The sequence below is a fragment of the Strigops habroptila genome, chromosome 1 (assembly GCF_004027225.2).
Source record: "Strigops habroptila isolate Jane chromosome 1, bStrHab1.2.pri, whole genome shotgun sequence".
Classification (NCBI taxonomy): domain Eukaryota; kingdom Metazoa; phylum Chordata; class Aves; order Psittaciformes; family Psittacidae; genus Strigops; species Strigops habroptila.
In genome coordinates, this window is record NC_044277.2 from 48,295,165 (window position 1) to 48,322,309 (window position 27,145).

General features: G+C 47.1%; 1 protein-coding gene and 1 long non-coding RNA gene across 6 annotated transcripts; one reads left to right on the plus strand and one right to left on the minus strand.

Annotated features, from left to right (window-relative positions):
• Positions 1-4,725: 4,725 nt before the first annotated feature.
• On the minus strand, positions 4,726-25,924 carry GATA6 (GATA binding protein 6). Its single transcript, XM_030502686.1, has 7 exons — positions 25,847-25,924; positions 23,553-24,465; positions 19,859-20,025; positions 16,522-16,647; positions 14,987-15,074; positions 14,788-14,894; positions 4,726-6,333 (listed from the first exon to the last, which is right to left on the minus strand). The coding sequence occupies exons 2-7, from the start codon at positions 24,445-24,447 to the stop codon at positions 6,166-6,168; spliced, it is 1,551 nt and encodes a 516-aa protein (XP_030358546.1). The 5' UTR covers positions 24,448-24,465; positions 25,847-25,924; the 3' UTR covers positions 4,726-6,165.
• On the plus strand, positions 24,362-27,145 carry LOC115615052. Of its 5 annotated transcripts, XR_003993937.1 has the most exons (3): positions 24,362-24,451; positions 26,483-26,586; positions 26,681-27,145. It is a non-coding gene; the product is annotated as an uncharacterized LOC115615052 (long non-coding RNA). The 5 variants fall into 5 exon arrangements; XR_003993934.1 differs by lacking the exon at positions 24,362-24,451 and having other exon boundaries at positions 24,617-26,586; positions 26,718-27,145; XR_003993933.1 differs by lacking the exon at positions 24,362-24,451 and having other exon boundaries at positions 26,185-26,586.

Sequence of the window (27,145 nt, forward strand, 5' to 3'; positions counted from 1 at the left end):
ACAAGTCTGGGTTCTGTATAAGCAAGGCACAAAAAGCAGCATTTTGATTTGGTTTGGTTTTTTAATATTATTTATTCACGAGAAGAACAAGTAGGTTTTGGATCACAGCTGGGGTTCAGCGCACCACAGAAGCCTACCATTGCACTGTCTTTTTTAAAATCGCACGACTCGTAAGATGATCCACACGCCTCTGTTCATTCTTCAGGCTGTGGTCTTCACAGCATCGGAAGGTCACAGACAGAAGACCTGCAGACTGCGGTCTTCAGAGGAGGTTTCCTTCCTGCTTCTCCAAGAGCAACAGGCTGCTTAGCAGCCCCTGCCTATGTGCCGTGCCGTAAGAGGTGACAGATTTTCAATTCTTGTTTGTTCAACTTTGAAACACTGCCTTTTCTTCTGTGGAACTCAGGATGTATTTCACAGGAAACAATAAAGATACAGAACAGTTTTGGAGAGGAAGTAGGACATTTTAGGTTGGTAAAAAATAATTACTTATGCTGAAACTGGGTCAAAACACCACAGTGTTTACCACGGCTCTCAGGAAGAGTGCCATGGGGTTTTTAATAATGAGAAAAATTCAAGACCTCAGCATTGGGTCTCATCCCAAAAAGTAATACGGTTTCAGACCAAATGGAAACTAATCTAGCCTGTAAATGAGAATGCAGCAAATGCAACCCACTCAGTCCTGAACCCAGTCACTTTTGGTCAGCTAACGATGATCTTCCAGCCAGCTTTGTTGCGAAGGCATCAAGAGGTTGAGCATTCATCTTCGTCCCTTGCTGTTGCTCCTGTTGTTAATTATATTCACTGTTTCGGCTGAATTTCTCTTTTGAATTAATCCAGCTTCAACTTCTGGCTGCTAGATTTTTTTAACGTCTTTCTTTGCAAGGTCAAAGGCCTGTTAGCACCTACTGTTTTCTCCCCATGAAGGGACTTACTATACCTGTCACCTTTTAGTCTTCTTTTGGATACTCTAAGTGGACTGTGGTCTTTAAATTTGCCAAAGCCAGATGTTTTCCCGCGTCCTTAAATTATTTCTGTGGTTCTTTTCCCTATCCTTGCCAATTTTTCAACATCCTTTTCAAATGTGGATGCCAGCTCTGGATGCAGCATCCCAAAGTAAAATTACCTCCTCACTCCTACTCAGTATTCTCCTGATTATTCATTCAAAGAGTACATTAGCGCTTTTGGATACTACATTGCTGTGACAACTCTTGTTTGACTGCATGTCCACCCAAGCACCTAAATCCTTCACTCTCCTGTATGTTATACCAACTTTCATCATGTATTTTTAAGGAAAGGTTAAGAAGTGATTCCACACACATTAAAACACGTAATGAAGACCTCAAGCCTTTTGCAACATGTGGAGTGTAAGACACTTGAAACTGCTGCCCAAGCCCACAGTTTCCTTCTTGCCAGCCCATTGTAATGACACTTGCCCGATATTTTAACACTGAATTCAGTGTGTTTGACACAACCCTCGAATGTCCAGTGTATACAGCTTTAGGAACTGGAGGATCTGTGAGGAATGAAGTTCAGGACAGCTGGATAAGGAAGATCTGGAGCTGTGAGCACACAGGAAGAGTTTAAGTCCATTTTGGGGTGCTGCAGTCTGTGTTCAACTAAGGCTCATGATTGCAGGGACAGAGTGCCAGTCCTAAACCCCTTCTTCTCTTGGAAAGGAGCAGAAGCGATACTATTTTTATCAGGAACAGACAGTAAATTACCCACATTGTATATAGCAAAGTTAGAGGGCTGGTGCATGGCTCTGTCTAGCTTTGCAGCAAGAAAACCAAACCAACTCAGCTACTTGGGCTCCTCACTTCACACCCACGTCCTTGCCTTCACATGATCCACATGTAACAAAGCCTACCTGTGGTTCTGGAAGCAGCCAGGCGTGTCTTACTGCCTTTGGGCAACCTGTCCAAGGCTAGTTCTCTCCCCTTTACTGAGGTTACCAACACAAGCCCAGCAGTGGTTGCACCCTCATGTACCTCTACAGCCCTCATACCACATCAGTACTTAATACCACTTAATGCCATGCTGAAAAATACCACTCTGGACCGTGGTAGGGATCTCAACTTATTTCAAGCACTTTGAACGGAAAAAATATATTATTATGGGTGAGAGTGGCAGGAGCACTACTAAAACAAAACCTGGGACCTAGGGAAGACTGGAGCCCAGGGTAACACAAGTGGCCAGGAGCGATCTGTTCTTGAGGGGCCACCCAAGCAAATACAAGCCTTCTTGTATTGTTTGGTGGGGGAGCCTGAAGCAGATGCTTTGAGTCATTGGCTATTTAATTTTGGCTGTTTCCAGGAAAAAGGTGTTAAGATGACAAGTAAAAATATATGCTTTTTCCCCCCTCAAATGTCAGCTCTGAAGCTTCATTCTGATACTACAGAGGCACTCTGGGGTCAATTTGGCTTGTTCAGCCTCACTCGTAACTGAAACCCATGGTCAAACTTTTTCTTTGTTCTTTCTCTGCCCATCCCAGGGGCTGTCACTGAAGAGAAACAGGGACAAGTGACGAAAGCATCTGGCTAGCCTGTCCATCAGTATCAGTGCCATTGATGATGAGCCAGAGCAAAGCCCAGCTCACATACTCAGAGCCATGCTGGCCCAGCAGAACTAGAAGGCAAAATTTTTCATTTTTTTTTTTTTTTAACCAAACAACTTTATTTTGTTGAGCAGTAGCATCTCTAACAATCAGTACACTTGGGGAGCAGTTTTGGTCAGTAGGGAGGTTCTGTTCTTACAGTCTTTTTCTATGTAAAATCATAACACAGAACCCAGCTTTGAACTCCTCAGCATCTATACAGTAAGGCAACATGGTACTGCACCCCCCCTGCCTCTTACAAGGGGATGAAAACCTGATTTAGCCCTGCTTCTGGTCCAAGAAGGCAAAGTATTTCATTCTTGATGTTTTTGCTGATAAGAAATAATGGGAAACACCTTCCCTACAAAACACTGGTTTTTCTTTTTTTTTTTTTTTCCTGATATAGCCTAAGAAAACATTTTCAGCCTCAGATCCAAGAGGAGTCTTTTGACATAGGGCATCTCTTTATGCCCCCTGAAACACTTATTATCTGCAGAATAATATTATCTGCAAGCCAGACCCTGGGTTAAGGTTGTGCTGAGAAGGGAGCAGGGCCTCCCAGGAGCCGCCTTAAGTTGTGCTGCAGGGTTTCAAAACAACGCATCCTTCCACAGGCTGCCAGCAAGAGTGTCAGCAACCAGCTGATTTTTTCTGCTGGGTCAGCAGCCCAAAACTGGGACGTGCTGGTCTGAACCTCATGGTTTATGGTAACTCCAAGCAACACAGCTCTGACATACCCGGCAGTGAGTTTTGCACTAGGCTTTTCAGAAGTGGCACACCAAACTTCACCCCTTGCAAGGCAAAAAGGAACAAAAAGGATGCCGACCCCAGCTAAGGCTGAACACACTTCAATACATTAGCAACAGCTTTTTTTATCCATTTAAGTGTTAGCAATGGAAAATCACAGAAAAGGGTGTTTTAGCCAACAAATGCTTCAAAAGGAAAGATATTCACTTTCTTCTCCACACTTCTTTCTCCTTTAACCCAATGTTTCTCTGCATGGCTTGCTTTGCACATAGATAAGGATTTCTTCTTGTAAATTGCAAGATCCAAGCCCACATGGCCCCAAGGCTAGCAGGGCTGGGGTACCCAGCCGTGTCAACCCCCAGGGAGCAAGGATATGAGGTGGCCCAGCACCAAGCCTGGCGTGATGGCCCCACGGGGAAGGGAAAGGGGTGCGTACTCCTGGCTGGCCAGAACAGTCCAAACCCCAGCTGAGGTTTGGCCTGGCCTATTTTTGCTGGAAGTCATTCCCCTCCGAGGGCTGTGCTGCAGAGTGCATCCAGCAGTCCTCACAACACCCCCAGGGTAAGGAAGTGGCCTTGACTGATGGGCTTGGAAAACCAAGGGGCAGATTCTCAGCTGGTGCAAATCAGCATAGCTTCACAGGAGGCCAAGGAACTATCCCAGTTCAGCCCAAATGAAGGTTTGGCTCAGAGAGGTGAAGAGACACGCAGCAGCCACTCCATGGATCACTGAATACAGAGGTTGGGCATCCCGGCTTCCTGGTCCAACAGTACTGCCAGTGTAGTTGGAAATCACAAGCAGTGGTAAGTCTTGCTCTGATCAGCCAAGCAATGCAGAGGACTAGTCCTCAGAGCCAGAAAAACGTTGTCCACTCCCCTCTATTCACTGTCTTCTCAGCAGCAGCACCTTCAGTTTTTGCTGCCCTTCATCTTTGGCCACCAGAGGATGCCAGCAGTCACGCAACAGCTCTGCCACCCAGCTGGCCTTAAGCAGTTACATATGCAGTGGGTGACAGGCAGATATTTGCACATGCAGGGAACCTGCGTGAAACCCTTTAGCTGTGGTGTGAAGGCTGAGCAAAACCATGACAGTCCTCACAAGGCATTGTATCAGTTCCCCAGGCTTTCATCAGAAAAGCCTCCCGTGTGCTCATGAGGGGCTTGTGTTGGTAGGTAGAGGCCCTAGTTTTACATATCATCAGAAGGCACAGTGAAGGGAGCTGCAGAAATGCCACATGCAATGCAGACTTAGCTAGACAGAGGCTAGACTTCAGCTGGAGACCTTCCTTGCAGCCATCAGAGATGCCGCCTGTATCAGGTACATTTCCACAGCTTTTAATATAGCTTAACAATTGCATTGGAGACAAATGAGAAGGCACAGCGTACAGGAAAAAAGAAATATCCCAAAATGATACCCTTTTATTTGTAAGGCTCTGATGAAATAATGTTCCAAATGACATCCCGCTTGAAGACCAATGGAAACCAACCTAACTATGCGTCAGTCACACTATACAGATTGCATCTTACATTTTCAAGATGCCTAAATATCTTATGGAGTATTTACATATGTATCAGTTAGGTAGTAAAATTTCATTGTGATTTGTTTCTTTCCAGCACATACTTATTCAATGGCAAAAAAGAAAAATACCTGGGGATGCATTTGCCTTTTTGTACAACACTTCAGAGCAAATGGCGAGGGCAATTTTCCTGAGAGAAAGCTTGTTCTTTGAAACTCTTGCTTTAACAACTGGAAATACAGAAAGTGGATGGGGTTTTGTTGCACTAAAAAGCCTAAGGTTGCCTACTTAAGTTTTTCTTTTAAATTATTTACGTACCATTAAGTTAAAATGTTTACATTCATTCATTCGTATAAAAACCGTTGTTAAATCTTATGCAAATGATTTAACACTGATTGCTGCAACGCAAATTGCACTTCTTTAAAAAAATTATTGTATATATGGAAGAAAAATATCTGATTGCTACCCTGTTTACAAATCTCGACTGACTTCATACAGTTCAGCCAGAAAATATGAACTTTCATAAACCTCAGTCACAGTGTACTTTAAAAGTTATATCGCAGTCTTGCAAAGTGAGTAAATATTTTAAACCAGAAAAAACCCCACCAACCCCAAAATCTCCTTAACCAGCTGGACCTTGGGAGACTTGTACCAAACGTTGTGATTTCTTCCAGGGGCATAGCTGGGCTCTGAAGAGCAGAGCAAGGCACTCTGAAAATGGAGGGCGCAGAGGAGAGGACCGACAGGGAAAGACATCAAATGTTCAGTGTGAGACGTCTGAGCCGACGTGAGCAGTACCCACTTCTGATGCTTGTTAAAAAGTATCTATCTCTGGTAATTAAAGCCTTTGCTACTCCCTCTCCGATACTGGTGGCTTCTGCCAGATTCTTGGGGGAGAAGGCGATGAGAGAGTGAAAACAACTATACAATCAGAAAGCTGGCACTGCTGGTTAGGTTGAGGATGTACTTCTGGAATCTATCAATAGGTCTAGGTTTATCTCTTCTTTTTTTTTTTCTTTTTCTTTTTTTTTCTTCTTGAGAGTGTAAGGCTGCATTAGCTACATTAGCTGTCCCCTGGCAGGCATTTGCTTTCCATGTAATTTTCTTGCATAGATAAGGAACTGGATGCTTCGGCAGAGTCTCTTTTGGAGGCTGAAAAACACCTCTGCCGCCAAGGCACAAAAACAATTTCAGAGGAATGGTCTTTGTACTCTTGCTGCCACTGTGACCACTTCGCAGGAGACACCGTGTGCCAACGTCTGGGGGCTGCTGCGCAGTGCCGCAATCCAGCTTCCCTCATGCTGGGTCATGCCAGAGCCAGGGCACACCAGGGATCTTGTCTCACGGACGCCGTCACTTCGGCTGTGGAGGTCAGGCTGACTCCAGTGTACAGCCCGTCTTGACCTGAATACTTAAGGTTGCTGCTTTCGGGACTGGTGCTTTCTCCTGGGCCAGTCATTACTGACGAGCTTGCCTGGAGGGGGAGAAGAGTAAAGAGGGATTTTACTGAGTAAGCTTTGCACACACTAAGGTGTTTCGTTAAGGAGTTGGAGCGTAGTGGGCTCAGGGCACAGCCACTATACCAGCATTTGTGTGGAAAGTTAGGGTTTGTCCTCTGCTTGCCTCAAAATCCTGAAAAAATGTCTCAGGGTCAGCCCACTCGTTATAAGCCCCGCTGATGGGAGCAGTGTCTGTGTTTGGAGATGAGGACATGGTTATATTCACAGCAAGGCGGAAAAGAAAGTCTGGGATGTACAGAAAAACCTGAAAATCAAACCATGATGAAGAAGGTAACATGCATGTGTCCCACTGCCCCCTACTGAAGGGACACAGATGCCAACACCAAAAGGGTGATCCAGCAGTAGTAGCACCTATAGTTTTGCTTCCCCAATATATGTACTGGGAGAATATGTACTGGGAGAAGCCCAAATACCTCCCAATGCTCCAGTAGCAGATGTGGAGCACCTCCTAGAAATCAGCCTTCTTTGGGACCTCAGACCTTGAAGTGCCTAAAATCATTCCTCGCCCTTCAAAATGCTAGCCACAACCTTCATCCCTGTAAGACTGGCCACTAAACGAGATGCTTTTTTCCTCTCAAGTAGAGAAACACTATGCCTTTGAACCAGGAGCCTTTTTGTTCCCCCACCTACATGCACAAGACAACACACAGGGGAGCCCTGGTAGGCATAAAGATGAATCTCTGAACCACGCTGGAACCAGTCCATTTATTTTAAAAGAGAAACGGAGAGTTACAAAGACAAAGAAACCATCATTTTTTCCATGAGGCTGAGCAGATCCACTAAAGAGGAAAAATTTGCAGTGCCAGACAGTGAAGGGGCAATGTTTTCACCTGATAAAGGAAATGTTTAAGAGCTGACTTCATGCAAAATTAACTCTTGGATATGTCAACTTTAAAACCTTAATTTACTTGTTAATGGATAGTCTTTGGATGAGATTCCTTAAAAAGAAAAAAAGAAGGAAAAAAACTATCCTAAACTGTGATTGCAGAAGCTTCCCGCCTGCTGTTTAAGTGAAAAGTATATGTATTTAATCATTTTACAAGACTAGAGCTCTTGGCTCTCCTGGAGCCATGCCAAGCTAGCAGTCCTGACATAGGAAAAGCTAGGCTTCATTTATTCAAAGGTAGTTTCCAAATGGTGCTGTGCAGGGTTCTTGTTGCCATGCTTAACCAAGGGAAAACCTCACCTTCTGAAAGAGATACACATTGCCAGTAGTCACACTTATTTGAAACAACCTGGACTCCAGTATTTTCTTTAGTTTTTATTAAAATGGTTGATGGCGACTATTCCACCCAGTCATCAACCAGGGTTCCGCTCCATCAGGCGCTACCTGAAAATGCAGAGATGGAAGGAACAACTGCTTGTCCCCCAAAACCAGCCAAAATAGCTCTAATCTTAAGAAATATGGTTTACCATTCTCTCAAATACACACTTGCCAATCAGTGACAATGAATCTCCATACCCTCTTTCCCTGTGACTATGCATGGCAAATTCAATGAGGCAGGTTTCACACTAACCTTTGGGTCCAGTATCGGTCTTGCATCAGCCTAGTTTTTCAAAAAGGTGTTTTTAGTTACTAATACATCAGATAGATAGACTCCTGATAGCACAAAAGACATAATTTTTAACAGCCTCAGGCTCCCCACAGTGGAAGAAGGGTTTAAATTAGAGCTGAGCAGTGTTTGCTCAACCTGAGCTAAAAATACTGGGAGCTGCTTTGAAAGGTTCCCATATGCCTATATTTGCTGCTGTTGTTCCGGTAGGCAAATATCTTACCACTACCTGTTTTTTCTGGGCTTGGAAAGTGTAATTCACCCTTTTCCTGATTCAGCCCTACAAAGGTGGGGCACGTGGACCCACAGTTTCCATGTGGTGTTATCAACTACCCCTCCCTCGGGCACCCCAGAAGGGAGGACATGGAGGCACGTCCTGTTTGAAGACTGCCCATCCCTGCCCGACCAAGGCCGGATCCTGGCTCCATTGAGCCAGGGCGGGCAGGACCTGGGCAGGACCGCCAGGCCTGGAAACCCCACCCCAGTAATGTCATGACAAATGCAGGCAGCTCAGGCAGCTCCCAAAGCGAGACATGGAAAACAAACTTTAGCTCATGAAAAAGACGCGGCTCAATCACAGCTCCACTCTGAGCCTGCCTATCTCTGCCCTTATTTCTCCAGCATTAAGGCATGAAAGATGACAGAAGTTACAGTTAGTTACTAAAGGACATTTGTCAGCTGGAATAAATAATTTGAACAATCCTGGTCAAGTCATTGAGCTCTTCTAACTCAAAACAGCTGGCTCTATCAATGCAAAGGTAATGGATTTATTTTTATTGCCAAAATCTGATAATAGGATAGATAATCAACTGAAGGTCAACTTCTTGAGGAAAAAATGAATGAAGCTTATAGGGAAGAGTTTGCCTCCCAAACAAACAGAGGAAGGTTGTGTTTGTGCCTGCAAATATATCTGTTTGTATCTTTTTACCCAAAACAGCAGAAAATGGTCATGGGGCATCCCCCAGGCAGATTTTCTGGATCAGAGAGGGTCTTTCTGTGGAGGACCTGCCCACCATGCTCACAGGGAGACCTCAGCCAGAGCAACAGAGAGACTTAGACATCTACATTGTACCCAAACCTGCTGTCAGCACCCTGGAGCCAAATTCACCCCCGCTAAAGCTGGTCCAGATCAAACCAGCACTTGAGGAGCAGCATCAGCATCTCTGGCTGAAGAACTCCTGCTTTCTTCCACCCACTCCCTCCTGCACTGTCTTCCTATCACAAAGAGTGGGGAGAGGGGAGGGACACCCCCCTTTAGCGTTCCCCCACACCTCTGCAGGTGAGAGGCAAAAGCTCTGAGTGAGGAGTGGTGCTAACAGCTAGAGAGGGTGGCGAAGGGCCTTGATCTAGACCTTTGCTCTATCAGATAGACCTTTGCCCTACCCACTGCACAGGTTCAAAATACTCTGTGAATTTTGGACATTACACTGAGTCTGTAAGTAAGCTGAGTGTCAGCCAACACCCTCGTCCTTTTCAGTTAGCCTAGTTTAGTTTTGCTGTGCTTAAATGATAGCCATAGTCTGCCGAAACACACTTGCAAAAACTTCTTCTGCATATAACCATGTTGTGGCAAACTGGAGTCCTTAATTTTCCAGCCTCAGCCTCCCTGTGATAACTGCCATCCCCACTGAAAGCACTTTCTCACTACTGTCACTCCCTGGTTTCTGAAGGGCAAGTCTCAGCACTGCAGAACTAGGGCTTTTTTTCTGATTTAATGACCCTCTTAGTACGCAAAGTCAAAATTTCTTGCCAGTCCAATTGATCCTCGTGATTATATTGCAGACATGTAAGCTTACATATCTTCTAATCTCTCCTTTGTATTATAGCAACATAAATCTGTGGTTAATACTGCATTAATTTCCTAAGGGAGGCAACTTCCAGCGTGGCTTGGGAAAGCAGATGACCCCACTGCTGTCAAGGGCTGTATGAGTAATTGGCTTTATTGCTTTGGCAATAAAACAAAACAGAGCAAAATATATGTGTCCATATGCGTACAGAACTCCTGGGTAGAACCAAAAATGTTTTTCCTTGGTTTTCCCCACTGAAACAAAAAAGCTGATGGCTTCTTTCTGCTTGATACAAAATTAAATTATCTCTTTCAGATACATGTACAAGAAGCAGAAAATGAATGACTGAATGCATGAAACTGAGTGGGGAAAAGGAACCAGCATCCTATTTTGTCCAGGAGCAAGGACTACTGCAGAAGAGGTAAGAGACCAAGAGAAGATTTAAACTGGAATATCAGATCTCCCAGCTTAATGACCTGACTCCCAGACTATTTGGTATTTTAGGTTGCCATGTTCCTCAGGTCTCCTGTTGATTTTATTCCACCTGGTTTAGATAAATATTTACTCATACCAGGACTGAGGCACCGTGTTCCCATTTTCCAGGTGAAAGTCCTACCAAGCATGATGATGAGCCTTTCTCATGAAAACTCCATTCTGATGGCTATGAAATTATTCTATACCAACTGAAATCTTATCATCAGATATTCTGAAGGACCCTCGGCCATTCAACTTTCCAATATTCGGGTGATTCAGAGATCTTTTTTCAGAGGTCCAGTCTCTGGTTCCTCCAAACTCTGTGAGATTCTGTATGGAGGCTGATTCCCCTGTAGCCTGCATGAACGTCCTACCAATCTGCTACCTAAAAAGGAGCAAACGCCACCACCTCTAACCATCTCTCAAACCCTCTTCTGGAAACAAAAGAAAGCAGGGGGACACTATTCAGATAATTCAGTCCAGGTTTTTGGGCATTTTGGGGATGGTTAGAACTGCATTTTCCTGCTGGCTCACCACCTGCCAAGGCCATTTCAGTCAGCCCTCTCACTTTCCACCCTACAATAACAAAGAGCCAGTTTCAGTCAGCCCTCTCACTTTCCACCCTACAATACCAAAGAGCCAGTCCTAAACCACTTCTCAAGGTAAATCTCCGTGGAAAGTAAGCCCTGGTTTTACCTGCAAGACAACTGTCCTAAGTTATTCTATGCTGTGTGATTACAATATTTCTGAGAAAGCTCCAAATTGGAGGCAAAGGGCGCAGAAGAGGAGTCTTCTGAAAGAAGAGCTCCCCTGGTGCTGCTGAGCCTTTACTGACATCAGCCCTGGCTCAAGGAGCCTCCATGTCCTGCCATAAAAAGCAGATTTTACAGCAGTTTTCATACTGCATTTTATCCTAATAAGGGAATAAAGTCCTTCTAGTAACCACACTAGTTGGAGCCCCTGTATGGAAGTGGATGGGTGTGCGCTACAGACCATGCCCTTCGTTTAGCAACTTGTTCTGCATTGCTTTTCCCTGTACGGTTTCAGCAGCATCAAAGAGAAAGCAGGTATAGATGCAGATGCAGGCTGTCTGAAACCTTCAAATCTTCTTTTTATGGGGATGTAAGGCAACTTCATATATCATGCAGCTGGACCTTTTCCATGTTAGCAACACAGGACATCCAGTGCTTATGCTGCTTAGAAAAACAGAAATAGGCCTAAATCCTAGATCCACATGTGAATTTGGCAAGTAGCCCCTTTACAATGGGACAACGAAATATCTCCGATCCAAACACTTCTACATTTTTGGATGTTTGAAATCAACTTTGCACCCACAGCAACTCATTAATCATATCTTTTAAATGTTTAAACTTCAGCTAAAACATAAAATCAACATTTAAGGTTCTTGCTAATTTGTCTCAAAATTGGCATCATGGAAGATTCCCTTCATGAAACAGATAGTCTCAAAGACATTTCCAAGAGTAATTGCCACCCTTCTCTTTTTCTGCCCTCCCTTCTTTATTTTTCTTTAGAAGAGATAAAGAAAGGCAGGGCAAAAAGTGAATATTACTGACACAAATGAATTCTGCTGAATTTCATTTCCATTTGATTTCTACATTAATGGGAACTCTTTTGGCAGCCTCCCATAAAAAGCATAATAAATTGCTTTTGTACCAGTAGAGGAATTCGTATTCTCTGTTTCATTTAGCAACAACATTGCTGTGAATTTCACACAACAGTTTCTAAAACGTCATCAAATTTCTCTGCCTAATGTCAATTTGGCATTTTTCCCCTCTTCAGGGAATAAAGAGTGCAGAAGTAAAAACAGAGCAAAACACAAACAAGTTGCCATGCCAGTTGTGTGACGCATGGGGAATGAGCCAGGTCGCTCTTCCAGCAGGTGCCCGTATTTCAGCAACGTCACCAGTGCCGCTGGCAGGAATCGATCCCATTCCCCTTAAAGTGACCAAAGATTACAAAGCCCGGATTCATCCATCTAAGGGGTTTTTCCTTCCTGACGTGGCCCGGAGAAGCTTATTCTCCTTGTGCAAAGCCATTGCCTGTTCTAAGAATAAATACAAACTTTCAGGCTATCAGTGGGTCAACTTCAATGGGAAAAGAAAAAATAATCAAGGAAAACAGAACTCTAGCAAAGTATCTTTGCTTCAGCATGTGATCAGATTACAGGCTGCCTCACTCCAAAACGCTGACATCCCTCCACTCTTGACAACTTCAATGGGCCTTATGAGCACTCAGCCCCTCCTACGGGACTTCGGCCCGTAAGAAATTATTTCACTTCCTTTGCAGCTAGTGGTCATGTTCCCAAATGATGTCTAGGGCCACAGGAGCCAGTCTTAACAGCCACCGCTTTCTACTTTCAACCTCCAGTCTCCCTAGCACTCATCCCATCAAATTGCTGATGCTTGGGCAAAGCCAGGAAGGATGTGGCCATACCCACAGCATGTCCTGACAACTGCTCCCTGCAACTCCCATCCTCATCTATACACATATGGGCCTGAGGTGCAGGGGTGGGGGATCACTAGTCCTTCATGGGGAGGGAGGGTCGGGGGATTCCCAGATGTCTGGTCTCTGCTGCAACCTCCCTGCTTTGGCGTGTTTCAGAGCCTCTCTCCATCACTTCCTTTCATTGAAATTGTCACAAGAGGTAATTTGCAAGTGCTTTGCATAAGCAGGGCACATCTGATCAGATCATGGTGGGGAAAAGGCTGTGCAGATGTTACTGTGCTGCCTGCTGGATACAAGGGGGCAGATTTCCCCAGCCCTTGAGTAGGTGCCCTCTCCCAGCCTGATCTGCTACAGAAAAATCAGGGAGAACTGAAGTCCTGGCACTGGGGGATGCTGCTGTGTAATTAAGAGCACCCTCAGGGTCCCTGGGAGTTGCTCTTAGTTGCCAACAGCTCTCAACCAGCCTTTTGGCACACAAACTGTGCCCCTACCTCGCTCTTCTCTGGCACCCACACAACTCCACCTGGCAAAATCATGTCACAAATGGTACTATTAATATTATAACACAAAGATTATTAATAACAGGTCTGTATGGCCTCTCCTTCCCTGAGCAGCACACAGGTGTCCTGCCTACAGCCTACACCTCTGCCTCCACCTCAGCTGGGACTGTGCTTCTAATTCTGTCCATTATAAAAAGCTCACAATGTTCCTCAGAATCAGTAATCCTGCTTCAGGCAATGTAGCAACAGTTGAAGGGAAAGCTGGCTGCATTTTTCCCTTTGCAAATATTAGGTGAGAGCCTAAAAGAGTACGTAGTAGTTCACTGGGGAGAGCCTGAAACCCAGTAACAGTTCAGTTTTTGGTTAGTGTTTCTCTTTTTTTGATGTGATCTGTTTATTTTACTGGAGTGACAGGATTTTCTCATGTCAAAGACAAGCCCTTTTAGCAATATCCTTGTCTGGCAGCATCCGAACCCAAAACCCAATGCCTCTGAAACTGGGTGGCCCTGTCAGTCCATGAACAATCGCATTTGCTAAAAATGTTTGGGTTTTTTTTTTCTTTTCCCTTGTACAATGAAACTTTGTACATCAAGAATTATACTATTGAAAGGAATTTGTATGTTGGGAATGCTGAGACATATTGAAAAATAGAGATTATAAACAAAGTCTTCTTATTATTAATAAAGGAGTAGAGAAAGCCACATTAGGAAAGCTTTTCAAAGAAATGATGTGGCAGAGTAAAGGATACAGAAGGCCCAAGGAGTGAGTGTGGATATGGATATGTATAGCCAAGAGGTTAGAAATTAATCTACATTAAGCTTCACAACTTTAGCAGTAGTATTTGTTATCACACATGCTGAGTGAAGAAAGGAAGTTTGAGATGGTTTTGACTACATGATGTGAAATAAGGATCAAAACTGAAGGGATTGATCAGCATTCCTTTGGTGCTCCTCTGGAGCTCAGTGCTGCCAGATGCTGAGCATCTGGCCCCAGAGGAGCCCTTTGCGAGGAGAGGGCCGATCTCTTACTCACTGCAACCAGCAGAGCACCCCAGCCTGGTTTCATCTGGGTCTGGATCAGCGTTTAAGTGAATATCTTAGTTTAAAACAAAAGCCTTTATGTTTCCTTTCATACAGCAGCATAATATCTTGCTGGGGTTTACCAGTCCATTGGGATAATGCATATACATATTAAACAGCTTTTGGAAAACATAAGAGCAGCACTGCACTGAATTATAAATTCTTATCAGATCACTTCAGAAGAAGAGGGGTACATGCACAATTGTTTCTTGAAAGGGTCATTCAGGCAGGATTTATTGTCTTTGCCCCAAAAGAAAACCTTTGAAATGGAACAACCTGAAAGTTTCAAAACAAAATATCTGGGGTTAAGCTGTGGTTAACTTTATCATAAAAATTATATAGATCTTAATTAAGAGGTTCGTAAAGTACTTCAGCTTGTAGTTCTGTTTACAGCTATATGTAATATCCTCCGAAAATCTTGTTCCAGTATCAGCTAACAAAACTGAAAAGTTTGTTTAGATTATTGTTCTGCTAGATAAGATAAAAGCTGTGATAACATTGCACAGTGATCAGCCTGCTTACAGATACGGACACCCGCTTATGGCTTACCCCAGAGGCTGCAGTCTGTGTGCCGGGAGAAGCAGTTTTGCTACAGTCATCTGAGTTAGTAGAAGACGTGGATGTTGGAGTCATAGGAACCGCGGTAGTACTGTTACCTGAAAGATCAGTAATTAGTATTTAAAACAAGTATTTTCAATCAGCAGAAAAAAAATCTGTCAGCTCAACTGTCTTATCTTTTTATATTTACCAGAGCATGCCTTTGACTTATTTATGTTCTTAGGTTTTCGCTTCCTGGTCTGAATTCCTTCTTTTTTCATAGCAAGAGGTCGGGGAACCTGAAAAAATTAGATTTCCACACTAATCACAGAGTTGTATATGTACTCTAATATCAAAAATCAAAACACACTACAAGATCAAATGGTGGTACTGAAAATGCCTGTACAGCACATCAATTTTTCCTGTGTCATAATACCAATTCCAAAAAACCTTTGCCTTTTATTTGGGCAAAGCAATGGGTTGTTTCAAGAGGTATTTTAGCTAAATAAAAAAAGCAGGGAAACTTTTTTCTTGATGTGAACAGAACAGTTTTTCCAACGTCTCAGTCGGTCCACAGATAAGCAGCACACTTTTAGAGGAAAACAGCATTACTGCATTACTTGGCCCATAGGTGTTATGAAATTAAATTGGACAGGGTATATCTGATCCCTGATTCCTTATTCCAGTCATTTAAGAATTATCTCCAGTGACTGATTCTGGAAAGCAAGAATGCATATGAAAGGAAAAAATACTCCTCTTCCAGTGGACCAGCTACACAAACCAGATCATCGCCGGTAAGTGTCCTAGAAGCTTTAGGCCGTGAAAGATTTCATATTTGTTCTCACAAGCAGTTCAGCCCATAATACAGCTTTACAGCATCCAAATTTATATTTATAGGGAAAACGTCCTCCAAAATCAGCTTTCTATTCTGTGCCACCACAACGATAATCATTATAAGAAAACATTGATTTAAAAAAATGTTTTAACTTAGTGATGACACGAGTTTGGGGAAAAGCAATTCAGGCGTATGCTTACTATCACTATAATGTTTAAACTTGCAATATAATTTACTTTTTTCTTGAGGACTAGACCAAGTCCCAGTCACTCCTAATGCCCATGCTCTTCAAACACTTGTGCTTGACTGTAACTTAATCCACTGAGGCAAAACAGGATCTGAGTTTCACACAAAACACACTCCATCACATTCAGGATACAGCTATTTTCTTCCTCTATTATTGCCTAGCAAAGGCTGAAATCACATTTAAATTTTTGCTGGCATAGCTATGACTTGAATTACATGTAAAGTTTTGCTGGCATAGCTATGTCTGTCCATGAAAAATGGTCTTATTAAATGGTCTATGGGTTTTTTTCCCCACTGAAGAGCTGTTTTAAATCCCATTGGCAAAAAGACCTCTGCCGCTGATCTGTTTCTTTATACAGATCTGTATAAAGCTACAACAGCAAACACATAACTTGTCACAGGCATATATTGCTAAAATGGCTTAACCATTTCCTAATGTCCCACATTTTTTTGGTCATTTTATCCATTTTGTTCATTGTTTTTTAACTCCACAGCCAAACCATGAGCCAATACCATTAGTGTCAACAGAAATATTGCCCCAGCTTGAGGAAGTCCAACACCACCCCTCGAAGCCACCGGGTGCCTTCTGGTAGGAGAACCACCCCTTCCCCAAAGGAGCATCAGAGCCTGTGGAGAATGTCCCTGGCGAAGAAGCAGCCACTTACCCCGTGGAGCTTCATGTAGAGGCCGCAGGCGTTACAGACGGGCTCACCCTCCGCGTTCCTGCGCCACAGGGTGGTGGTCGTGGTGTGGCAGTTAGCACAGGACAAGCCCAGCCGCCGGGACGAGGGCTAGAGGCAAGCACAGGCAAACACGGGCATCAACAGGCAGGGAGGAGTAAATGATTGACGCCTTTACAGTTTATGAAAAGTAATTTAGCACACAGTGGGGACAGTAGAAGCTTTTTTTATAGCATCTATCAGTGACACCCCAGAATTTAAATGAGATTAACATCATTTCAGAGATGGGAAAGCTGACGTGAAGAGGTACTGTGAGTCTGCAGCTCTAGGCAGTCGCAGCGCAGGCAGAATTCACATTTGGGAGCTGCTGACACAGGGACCTCTGTTCAGACCACTGGGCACTGGCTCTTCCTGCAGCAGGACAGCTAGGATGTCTTCCGTCCAGATGAGGAGAAGGCACATCACTCCTGTGCCACCTCTCCAGCTGGTTCGATGCCCTCTCCCCTGTGCGACAGGCAACGAGGCAGCTCTGAACCTGCCAGCAATAATTCCCACTCATCGGAATAATCAGCCCCTTTAACCATCTGCCCTCAGCAGCACCACAGCTAGAGAAAACTTTCCTGGGCATCCCGGAGATGACACATACAACAGCAGCAGCATCTTTGTAAAAAGATCTTTTTATCAGTGCCCATTTTATCCTTGCATGAAAACCAACATGCCCTGGGAGCATGTTTTCTAGAGCAGAGCTCCCCCTTGGCCAGCAGAAAAGCTGTGGGTGACAACAAGGTCTCCACTGCAAACAAGCCATTTATGACACTCTTCCGTGGAGTTTGGAGCCAAGATGAAGCAACCTTGTTTCATCTTGAAATAACCGTATAACCTGAAGCTTTATGGCTGCAGGCTGTATATCATAAGTGAAGGCAGTCCTCATAAACATGTGAAACGAAGGTGAATGGGTTATAAAAGTCCCTGTAACAAGTGATCTCTTTTACGTTCATCATAAGCAAAGAATTCCAGCTACATCATAAATCTAGTCTTTTTCAAAGTATCGCATTGTCAAAAAAAAAAAATAGAAAAAAATCTGTGCCTAGCTCTGTGTCTGGCAGCTGAACAAGTTTACATGGAGAAGTCAGTTTTAGAGGATTGCATTAATCTTATTCTGACTATAAAGCACCCATAACCGAAATTACTAACTTAAGGGTACAATGCCCTTCCTCTTGAATCATTTACTGCTGGGTTGTTAGAAGTAACTCGGTCACCTTTGATACCGCAGAGCTGCCTGCCACTTGGGAAAGTGATAAAAATGTTGTGAGATTGAAGAATATTCCAGAGTAATAACTGAGTTTTGTGAATTTTACTCATTTGAGTTTCTTTAGCAGTAAGCCATCATCTTATACCACAGCTCAGAAAGAACTCTAGATTAAATATGAATTTTGTAACTGAATCAGTAACTCATTATTAATTGCACAGCAGAAGAACAACCCAGTGAAGAGTAATATAGGCTGAGGTACACATGTATGCTTTTTAATCTTAAAAATACAGGTCTCATGAAAACAGAATTTTTGACCTCATTATTAAATATGTATGCACATAGCTTCTAATTAAATTAAAACTTGATTAAATGCAAGTTTTACATATATTGGGTAAAAAAGCTGGTCTTAATACATATGCTTAATTTTCTTTCTTTGCAAGTGAAATGCCTTCAGACATTTCATTGTATTAAATCTTTGTTTCATATGCAGTCTGGTATAAGCCTTCACATATTTTATTCCAATAGCTTTTGCTCATTCCCATATCTAAACAGACAGGGGGTTTTGGCATGTTTTGAAGCTAAAACTACTTTTCTGCTGCAGGAATTTTATCAGAAACTTCGGAGCAATCTAAACACGTTTAGCATTTTCAAAACATTTTCCCTTCTCACCTACATATTTCCAACTGTATGAATACACAGTCATGCTTGATTTATAGTTATGGCCAGGGTACTCGGTAGGGATTGTTACGCAGAGCTATCTCAGAGTTATTTTGCCGAGGTGTCAGGCTGAAATCAGGCTGCGATTTGACTCTGGTTTAGTCTCCTCACCTCCATCCCCCTTCCAAAAAGAAGAGAAACACAGAAATGCCAGAGCTGGGTATCAGCTACTTGAAGTTTGCATTGGGCCAGGGTGCCATGGCCAGGCGAGCTCTGGCATTTCAGACAAGCGGCAGATCTGGACTGCCTGCTGCAGTAGTCCCCAGTAATTACTGCCCCCAGTAATGAGATAACACCTTGCGTCGTGAAATTTAGTGAACCACCAGCTAGAAAAAATGGACAGCCAACAGGAATTAACCTCTGGCTTACAGTTAAATTAACTCTTTGGCTCAAAGAAGGGTGGTGTGTGTTCTTGAGTGCTTACTGTCTGCTCTGATCATTGTGCATTTGGTTTTAGTTCCCCTGCCTCCTCCCGTAAGGGCATTAAATTCAAACGGTTGTGAAATAAAGACCAGGATGTGTTTTAATGCTAAGAAATCAGGCATGGAGTGAAGCAGCTGTCGATTGAAAGGCCAGTGGGTTTGATGATACACTGTCTCCATACACAAGGGTCCAAACATCAACTTGGATTATATCGGCATGATTTATTGTGGCTCGCTCGGTAACAGCCATTACTGAAGAGTGTATTCTTTCTTTCTGCTGACCTCCACCCAGATTTGCTAAACATAATGTGCAGTTCTCGCCTGTTAAATTTTCTCCTTGCCTATTCAGTGCCAGCCTGAGTTATAAACAGGGGTTCTGGTTTGTACTATTTATTTCCCCCCCTAGTTTTAGGAGTATATTTTTAGAAAAATTGCCACTCATTTCTTCAGAGTAAAACAAAACAAAGGCTATTATCATTGTTTAAACAATTGGTTTTCTTTGAATTATATACAAAACTTGCTTACATTCCCAAGGATCGAGCTCTCAGCAAACAAAGCAGGTCTGGAGAAATTCCGAGCCCTCTGAACAAACACTTTCCAACCTTGATTTTTTTTTTTTTTTCTGTTGGAAACATCCAACATCAGCAGCACAAATTTCTTTCAAACCACCTATGCCCCCTCACCAACAGGGCCCATCATCTCAAACAGCCAGGCCCGCCCATGCCCCGTGTGTGGCTTACGGGGAGCAGAGGGCGATTTTGCCAGCATAGGGCCCAGAGGTGGGCCCAGATGGCTACCAACCCTGTTGCCCCTCACCGTGAGCACTTTGGCCTGACAACCTGGTCAGGAGCCCCACTTCAGTGCTGCAGCCTGGGGGATCACTGGGCTAACACACTCGGATTGCCCCTGTTTTCCCTCCATCCCCACTCACCACTCTCTTCTGCGGCTTGATGAGGGGCCGGCTGAGGCCGTTCATTTTGGTATAGAGCCCGCAGGCGTTGCACAGGTAATTCCCGGTGCCGTCCCTCCGCCACAGCGGGGTCTGGATGGAGCCGCAGTTGACGCACTCCCGGCTCTCGGACAGGTCCTCCAGCAGCTCTGGGGGGCAGGAGCAGAGGAGAGGGGAGGTGGGGATCGACCGCAGGTGGGCGCGGATCTCCGCGGGGCGCTGCCCCGACCCCGCCGCGCTGGGAGACGGGCCCCGGACAGACAAGCAACCGGCGCTGTTCAGCCTTCGGAAAAGCAATTCCCCGGCGACCATGCGATCTTTTCTCTCTCTCTCTCTCTCTTTTTTTTTTTTTTTAAAACAAAACCCTCTTTTTCTCCCCCCCCCCCCCCTTTTTTTTTTTTTTTTAATTTCTTTCAATGTACCAGACTCGCTGCCAGCCCCGGCGCAACTTTTGCTTAACAAACCGAAGCCGGTGCTCCCCGGGACAGGCTGGGGAAGGTGGGAGCGAGGGAGTGAACGGCCATATGGAGCAGAGACCCCTGGCAGCCCCGCACTCCCGTCGGGATGCAGCCTCGGAGGGGCCCGGGGAGTGCTTGAGCGGTGCAACCCTCGCCGTGGTGCCCACCGAGCGCAGAGTACATGCCTTTTGAAGGGGGCAGAGGGATTTATGTGCCGGCCAGAATAGCTGCTTCCAAAGCCCACCGTGGAAGCCGGATTGCAGGGGCGGGATATAAAGATGAAAGGGCAGAAGGACATAAATATATAAGGATATAAGGGGATATATATTAAAAAATATGAAGATATAAGGGCATATATATTAGAAAATATAAGGATATAATGGGAGATATATAAAGACATAAATATATAAGGACATAAGGAACAGTGGTTTTGCCCAATATTCCCCCAGGATATGGCTGGGCAAGGAGTTTTTACCCTGACTCTCATTTTAAATGCCTTGCAACTAGTAAAACTTAAAGTTTAGAGACAGCGTCTGGGACACTGGTATGTCCAAGGCGGCAACGGGGAGCGAGCACTTTGCCTCGGCTCTTTGGTCAAATTGGAGCTGGTTGGTAGGAAATGGAGGAAATGGGAAAATATGCAGTATTCTGCCTCCTACTCTCATAGCTACCGAACAGTGGGGGAAAGGGTCTAAAAGCACAGCCAAAAAAAAAAAAAAAAAAAAAAAATGGAGAACCGAACTATAAAAGCAAACACCTTCACCCCTGCGAATCCTTATATTCTTGTTCTGACTCACATATCCATATTTCGGGGGGGGGGGGGGGATACATACGGATTTTACAAATAGAAATAATAAAAGGAGTTGTCTGTATTTCTGCAGTAGCTTTTGAGTCGAGGCTGGGAAAGCCTGTTTCAGACTCACAGTTTTGCCTCTGATATTTCTGCTCCCTCCATCCCCTCCGTTACCTGCTTTAATTCATCCCTGGGTTAGAATTTTCTATTTCATTCACTAGCTGTGAAAGGAAGGAGCTCGCTAACCTCAGGCAGCTTTGGGGACAGGGCTGCGGTGACACCGAGGGCACCCAGCTGAGACAGAAAGGGCCCAAAGGCCCGAACCCACCGAAATCCATTTCTCACCTCCCTTCGTTTGGAAATTATTAGGCGCTAAACAGAACGGGCACACGGCAGAGTCCAGAGAGCACAGTTCAGCTTACGTTGTCAGCCTCTAGCTCATCGCTAAGATTTATTAATCTTTGCACTAAAAGCGCCATTGAGGACTGTAATCAGGAAAATGCTTAAGGCTTCAAGGACGCTGGAAGTTAAACAGTTATTTGTCTCAGCTATTTGCTTTATAACGTTATCTCCACGTCTGCAGAAAGAAATCCTGCCGTGACAATACTTCTCAGGCATTTAAAAATATTTTTTGTTTCCCCTAAGTGCACGAGAAATAGATTTATCTCCAAGGAAAGCAAATTAAAGTTTTAATTTTACATACCGTTTTAGTAATGGGCAGAAAGCTGCACCAAACTGCCTCATATTTAGCAGTGAAAATATATATGTACATCGCGGCTGCACTTTTCCTGACCGCTGACAGGATTATTGGAAAGGGGAAGCACGGAAGGAGCCCCAGCGCCGCGGCTGCCCGCGCTGCCTGCACTCCGTGCGCTGCCTGCACTGCCTGCTCCTTCCCGGCCGGGCAGCTCCAGAGGCACAAGGGAGGACGTGAGACACCCCCCGGAGCAGGTGAAGGTGTCGTGCCCCTCATCTCGGAAGGCTTAGCATTCCTGCCCCAGCCTCCTCCAGCGCCCTGCTCGCTCCCTCTGCCGCTTCTCCCCCATCCCTTTCCTCTTCCTCTCCCTTCCTTCAGATTCTGCAACTTCACCTCTCTCACGAAAAATAAAGTAAAAATATACACAACAGGACTTTTTTTTTTTCTCCGTCACCTATTTTTACACTGTAACTCTGGGAAACTGAGTTAAAACCTCATTTTCCTATCGCCCCGAAATGCGACTTCTCGGCTTTGCTCTGCCCTTCTTCTACCACCACTACAACTGAGTCGTCTTCCCTTCTCATGTTAGTAAACACCAAGTGGGAGGCTTAAAATGCCTAAATCTACCGAGGTATTATCGAGAGGCAGGAGGAGAGAGCATCGTGTACACCCCTCTAGGGAGATGAAAAGCCATCGAGTAATTTTCTGCAACACTATTGAAAGAGAAAATAACAGCATATAGAAAATACACCTACCTGGTGGGTAGTTTATGGTTAGAGCAAATGCTGATCAAATGTGTGAGCGTGTGTATACATACACGTATATAAATATACAGAAATATACACAAATATATATAAATATGCATACATATATGTAAATATATAAGTATATCTAAATACACAAACCCACACACACACCTCTCTCTCTATACATCTATATTTATATATACATACATATATTCTAAAGCTGAAGAGACTTTAAAGCTGAAGATCGTTAATCTTTCTACTTCTTACAAGATCTTCGCAGCTCAGCCTCCACTTCTAGGACTAATTTAATGACACCGAGAATTTCCTAAACTGAAAAAAAAAAAAAAAAAAAAGGGGACGGGACACCTCGGAAGTGAAAGTAAAATCCCATCAGGAGATGCCATATTTTAACAGCAGTTTATAAACGAGGGTTCTCGTTCACATCCTAGGTTTTGCTTTACTCCTTTTCGTTTACAATGGAGCAGCGAATCGGTTTGAAATTGAAATAATGCAAAATGGGCTAAGCGACCCCCTGTGCTTCCCCTCTAGGCTACAAGAAATGTTAATTCTCAATGATTATCTCACCGTTCCGTGGCCAGATTGCCGCATTTAGGGAAATGCGGGAATGTACAGGGTTGGGAACATTAAAAGCACGGCTTACGCTGGGCCATTGGTCTTGTGAAAGGCAGTTTGCAACTCAAACTGCCAGAGTCCAAACTTTTTTTGGGGGGGTGGGGGGGTAATATTCCCGCCCAAACCACCGCTAACAACGAGATCTACCTCCCCTCCACGAAAGACACGGTCCCGGGGTCGCCGTCCCATCACCGCAATACGCCACCGCGAACCCCGCGCCGGAGCGGCCCTGCCGCCGCCTCCCCGCGCCCCTCCGGGGCCCGGCACTGGGCAGTCCCGACGTGCGGCGGCCGCCCGTCCAGCCCACCCTGTCCTGCCCGTCCCACCGCGCCCCGGCGAAGGATCCTACCTGCGCTGGGCGCCCGGACAGGGATGGGGGCGGCCCGGCCCTGGAGGCAGTGCAGCATGGAGTTCTCGAAGGGCGCCGTGGGCCAGGCCGGGGTGAGCTGCGGCCCCACGTAGGACGTGTAGGGCCCCGGGTAGGAGCCGTTGAGCGGTCGGGCCAGGGGGCTGTACTGGTCCCTAGCACCCAGGCTGTTGCTGTAGGCGCCAGGCTCCCGGGAGGCCCCGTTGGCCACCGGCGGGCTGGGGGAGTAGGGGAAGCGGCCCGAGGGGTGGGAGCCGCCGCCGGTACTGTACGAGGGGCTCTCCGCGGCCGGCTGGGACCAGACGGCGTGGCCGCCGCCCGGGTGGCTGGGCTGAGCCGCCCCGCTGCCCTGCAGGTACGGCAGAGTGGGCAGCATGGAGCCCACGCGGGTCGTGGGCACGTAGACCGGCGAGCTAGGCGTGGAGTGCATGAAGCCGCCCGGAGATCCGTCGTAAGGCGTGGGGCCCTGGGCGGCCGAGATGGCCAGGGTCTGGTACATCTCCTCGGGCTGCTCGGCGCCGAGGGCGCTCAGCTTGGGGCCGCGGCTGGACCAGATCAGCTTGTTGGTTTGGTCTAAATCCGCGAAGAGCAGGATGTCCTCCCAGCTGGGCAGGCCGGAGGGGTGGGCGGCCCCGAAGGGCACGTAGGGAGCGAGCAGCGACCTGCCCTCGGCGGCGGGGGGCGGCGGAGGGGCCGGCCGGTGGCTGCCGTCGGGCTCCGGCAGAGGAGTCTTGGAGGAGCCGCCGGAGGAGGAGGACGAGGAGGAGGGCGAAGGAGGAGACGGGCGCGGCTCCCTGGTCGCGAAGGGGCAGGAGGAACCGCCGGAGTCCGCAGCGCACCGCTTCACCGCGCACCAGCCGACTTCAGCCACGGCCATCCAGGTCCCCTTCAACCGCTGGGTGTGGATGGGGAAGGGGAGGAGGGGACGCGGAGGAAGAGTGGAGGGGGGGGTCCGCAGGGCAGGGCGGGGAAGGAGGACACAAAAGGGCAGGGGGAGTGGGGGGGGGTGAGAGAAATAATAATAACAAAATTTGCAAACAGGACAGCCTGTCTCCCTCCCTTAATGAGATTCATCAGGGCTTATCTGGACCCTCTGAGCGCTTAATCAGTCATGTCGCCTCGGCGCTGGTGTCCCCCACCCCGGCGGAATGGGATCAGGCAGCCCAGGTCAACACGGGCCGGGGGCCGCCAGCCACAGAGCACGGTCCCGCGGGACCAGGGCTGCGGGCTCCGGGCCGCTCTCCGCGCCGCCGGGGGTTGCTCCGTCCCTCCTGTCCTGCCTTCCCGGCTACGGATTTGAACGTGAAGCGCGCCGGGGGGAAGGAAGGTGGGCGAGAGGACGTGGGGAGAGAGGGGACAGAGAGGTAAGAGAAGCATTTTCCCCGGTCTGTGCCCAAGCCCCTTCCTTGGATGCTGTGGTTGTTATTATTATGGTTATTTCAATGAATGAGTCATTTGACTCGGTTCCACCGAGAAAACAATTAGTAACGCGATCCCTTTAAGGTTACTTCTCCGGAGAGCGATGTTAGCTTTTCCGCTCATCGCCTCGCTTGTTTGCTGATTTCCAGCCCAAGGTCACGAAAAAAAGGAGGAAGAGGAGAAAAAGGCACCCAGGAGCAGGGAAATGCGCACGGGCCGGGCCCCGACGTGTGCCCGGCGGCGCCCGGGCAAGGGCCGGGCAGGCCGGGCTGTTCATAGAGCCGGGGCGAGCCGGCAGCCCGGGCTGTGGGCCTGCCCCGAGCTCCAGCGGCGCACTTCTGGGGGGCGGCACCCATCCCAGCCGCGGCACCGGAGCCCCCGTCGAGACCGGTCGCGGTCCGGAGCCGGCATGAGAGAGGCCGGACGGAGAGACAGACACAGAGTCCCCGGTGCCCAGTCTCTAGGAGAAGGGGCAGAAAGCGAAAGGGGACGCAGAGAAGTGATAGCAAGAGGAGCGGGCGCTGAGGCTCTCCGCTCTCAGCCCACCTCGGGGCTCTCCGGATAACTATAGGCACAGGAACACAGGACACACGCACACACACACAGCCCCCTCGCAGATAGGCACCAAATACGTCTCTCCCTCCTGCGAGATAACTGGGAGATAAGGCTCCGGCAGATAAGGGCTCCAGGCACCGGCATCGGATGTTTGCCCACAAAGTCCCCTTCGGGCTCCCCCAACCAGGCGCAGCCGCCGCCGCGCTGCTTCCCCTCCCCGGGCGGCCGATAGACAGGAGAGCGGGGAAGAGAAAGAGAAATCGCGGCAGAGGGGGAGAAAGAAGAGAAGCGAGGAGCCAAACCTGCTGCCGGTGCCTCGCATGGGGCCGGGGCGCGGGGCCGCAGCGGGCGGTAAATCCAGTGCGGCGGGAACGAGAGGCGGCGGCGAGTCCGACGGCTGCTGCCGGAGACTCATGTATAAAAAGGAGAGAGGAGGCGCCTCTCGCAGCCCTGCCGGAAAACTGCAGGCAGCCGGCCCTGATTGGGCTCGGCGAGCCCTAAACAAACACGGAGCTCCGCAGGGGTGCCAGTCCCGGCGGCCAGCCTGCCCGCAGCTGGGGGCGGGAGCGGGCGCAGTCGGGGCGGGGGGGGGGCAGGGGAAAGGAGGGGGGCAGGAGAATGGCACCTCGGGGTGCCCGCAGCGGGGGGGCGTCGGACCCCCTGCTCGGGGAAGAGCAGAGGGGGACTCGCCCTCCCAGATGCCCAGTCTTTTTCTTCTTCTTTTTGTTTAGTAACTCGTATATAAAACATACACACACATCTTATTTAAGATATGTCTATTCCCCTTCTATAAGTGTTTTTCCCCGCGCCTCCCGGCCTCGCAGTGGACAGCCCCTGGCAGTGGCCCGGGAGGATGTGTGCCTGTCTCTCGCCCTAAGCAACCAGGTAAATGTCTCATAAAAAAAAAATGTCTCCTTATTTTTACTCGTTAAAATCAGAGCTAACCGAGGGGAAAAAATGTGGCTCCTCCTCGAGTTGCCCCAACCGTCAGGTGAAGCCAAAGCGAGCGGTGGGATGTGTCCACCCCAGAAGCAGGCAGTAGGTATTTTTCCCCTGTTTCTTTCTTATTCTTTTCCCCCCACCCCTCCCCAGCCCTCTTATCTCAGCTGTGTACAAACTGATATGGTACTTAGCAGGAAAGTGACTGGAAATTAAAATAACTTCGTTCACCAGAGGTTATCAGCTGGATATCTGTCATCATCAGTTTGTACAGAAAGAGTCATCTGCGGCGAAGGGCTGGACTAGAGCAGAGCCTGGCTCTCGGCAGCCGGCAAGACATGAGCCCTCCCGGCAGAACCCGAGCCCAAAGCTGCTGATGCGCGGTGCTGTCGCTGCTGGGGTAGGCATGGCTTTTCTTTCCGTCTTTCCAGGCAAGGTGAACGGGAGGTGAAGAATCCGCAGTGCCGGGGGTACGGTAGAACCCCGGCTGCAGCCATCCGCTCTGCCGGCGGGGGGGAACCGGTTGCGACCTCCAAGTTTTATTGTGCTCGTGAATTTTTGTGCTGTAGCGCGGCGGGGGTTTGATCGGGAAAGAACCACTTGCCCCAGAAACCGTTTCTCCATTAAATTGTATGATTAAAGGCGCTACTTCTTTCTTGTCA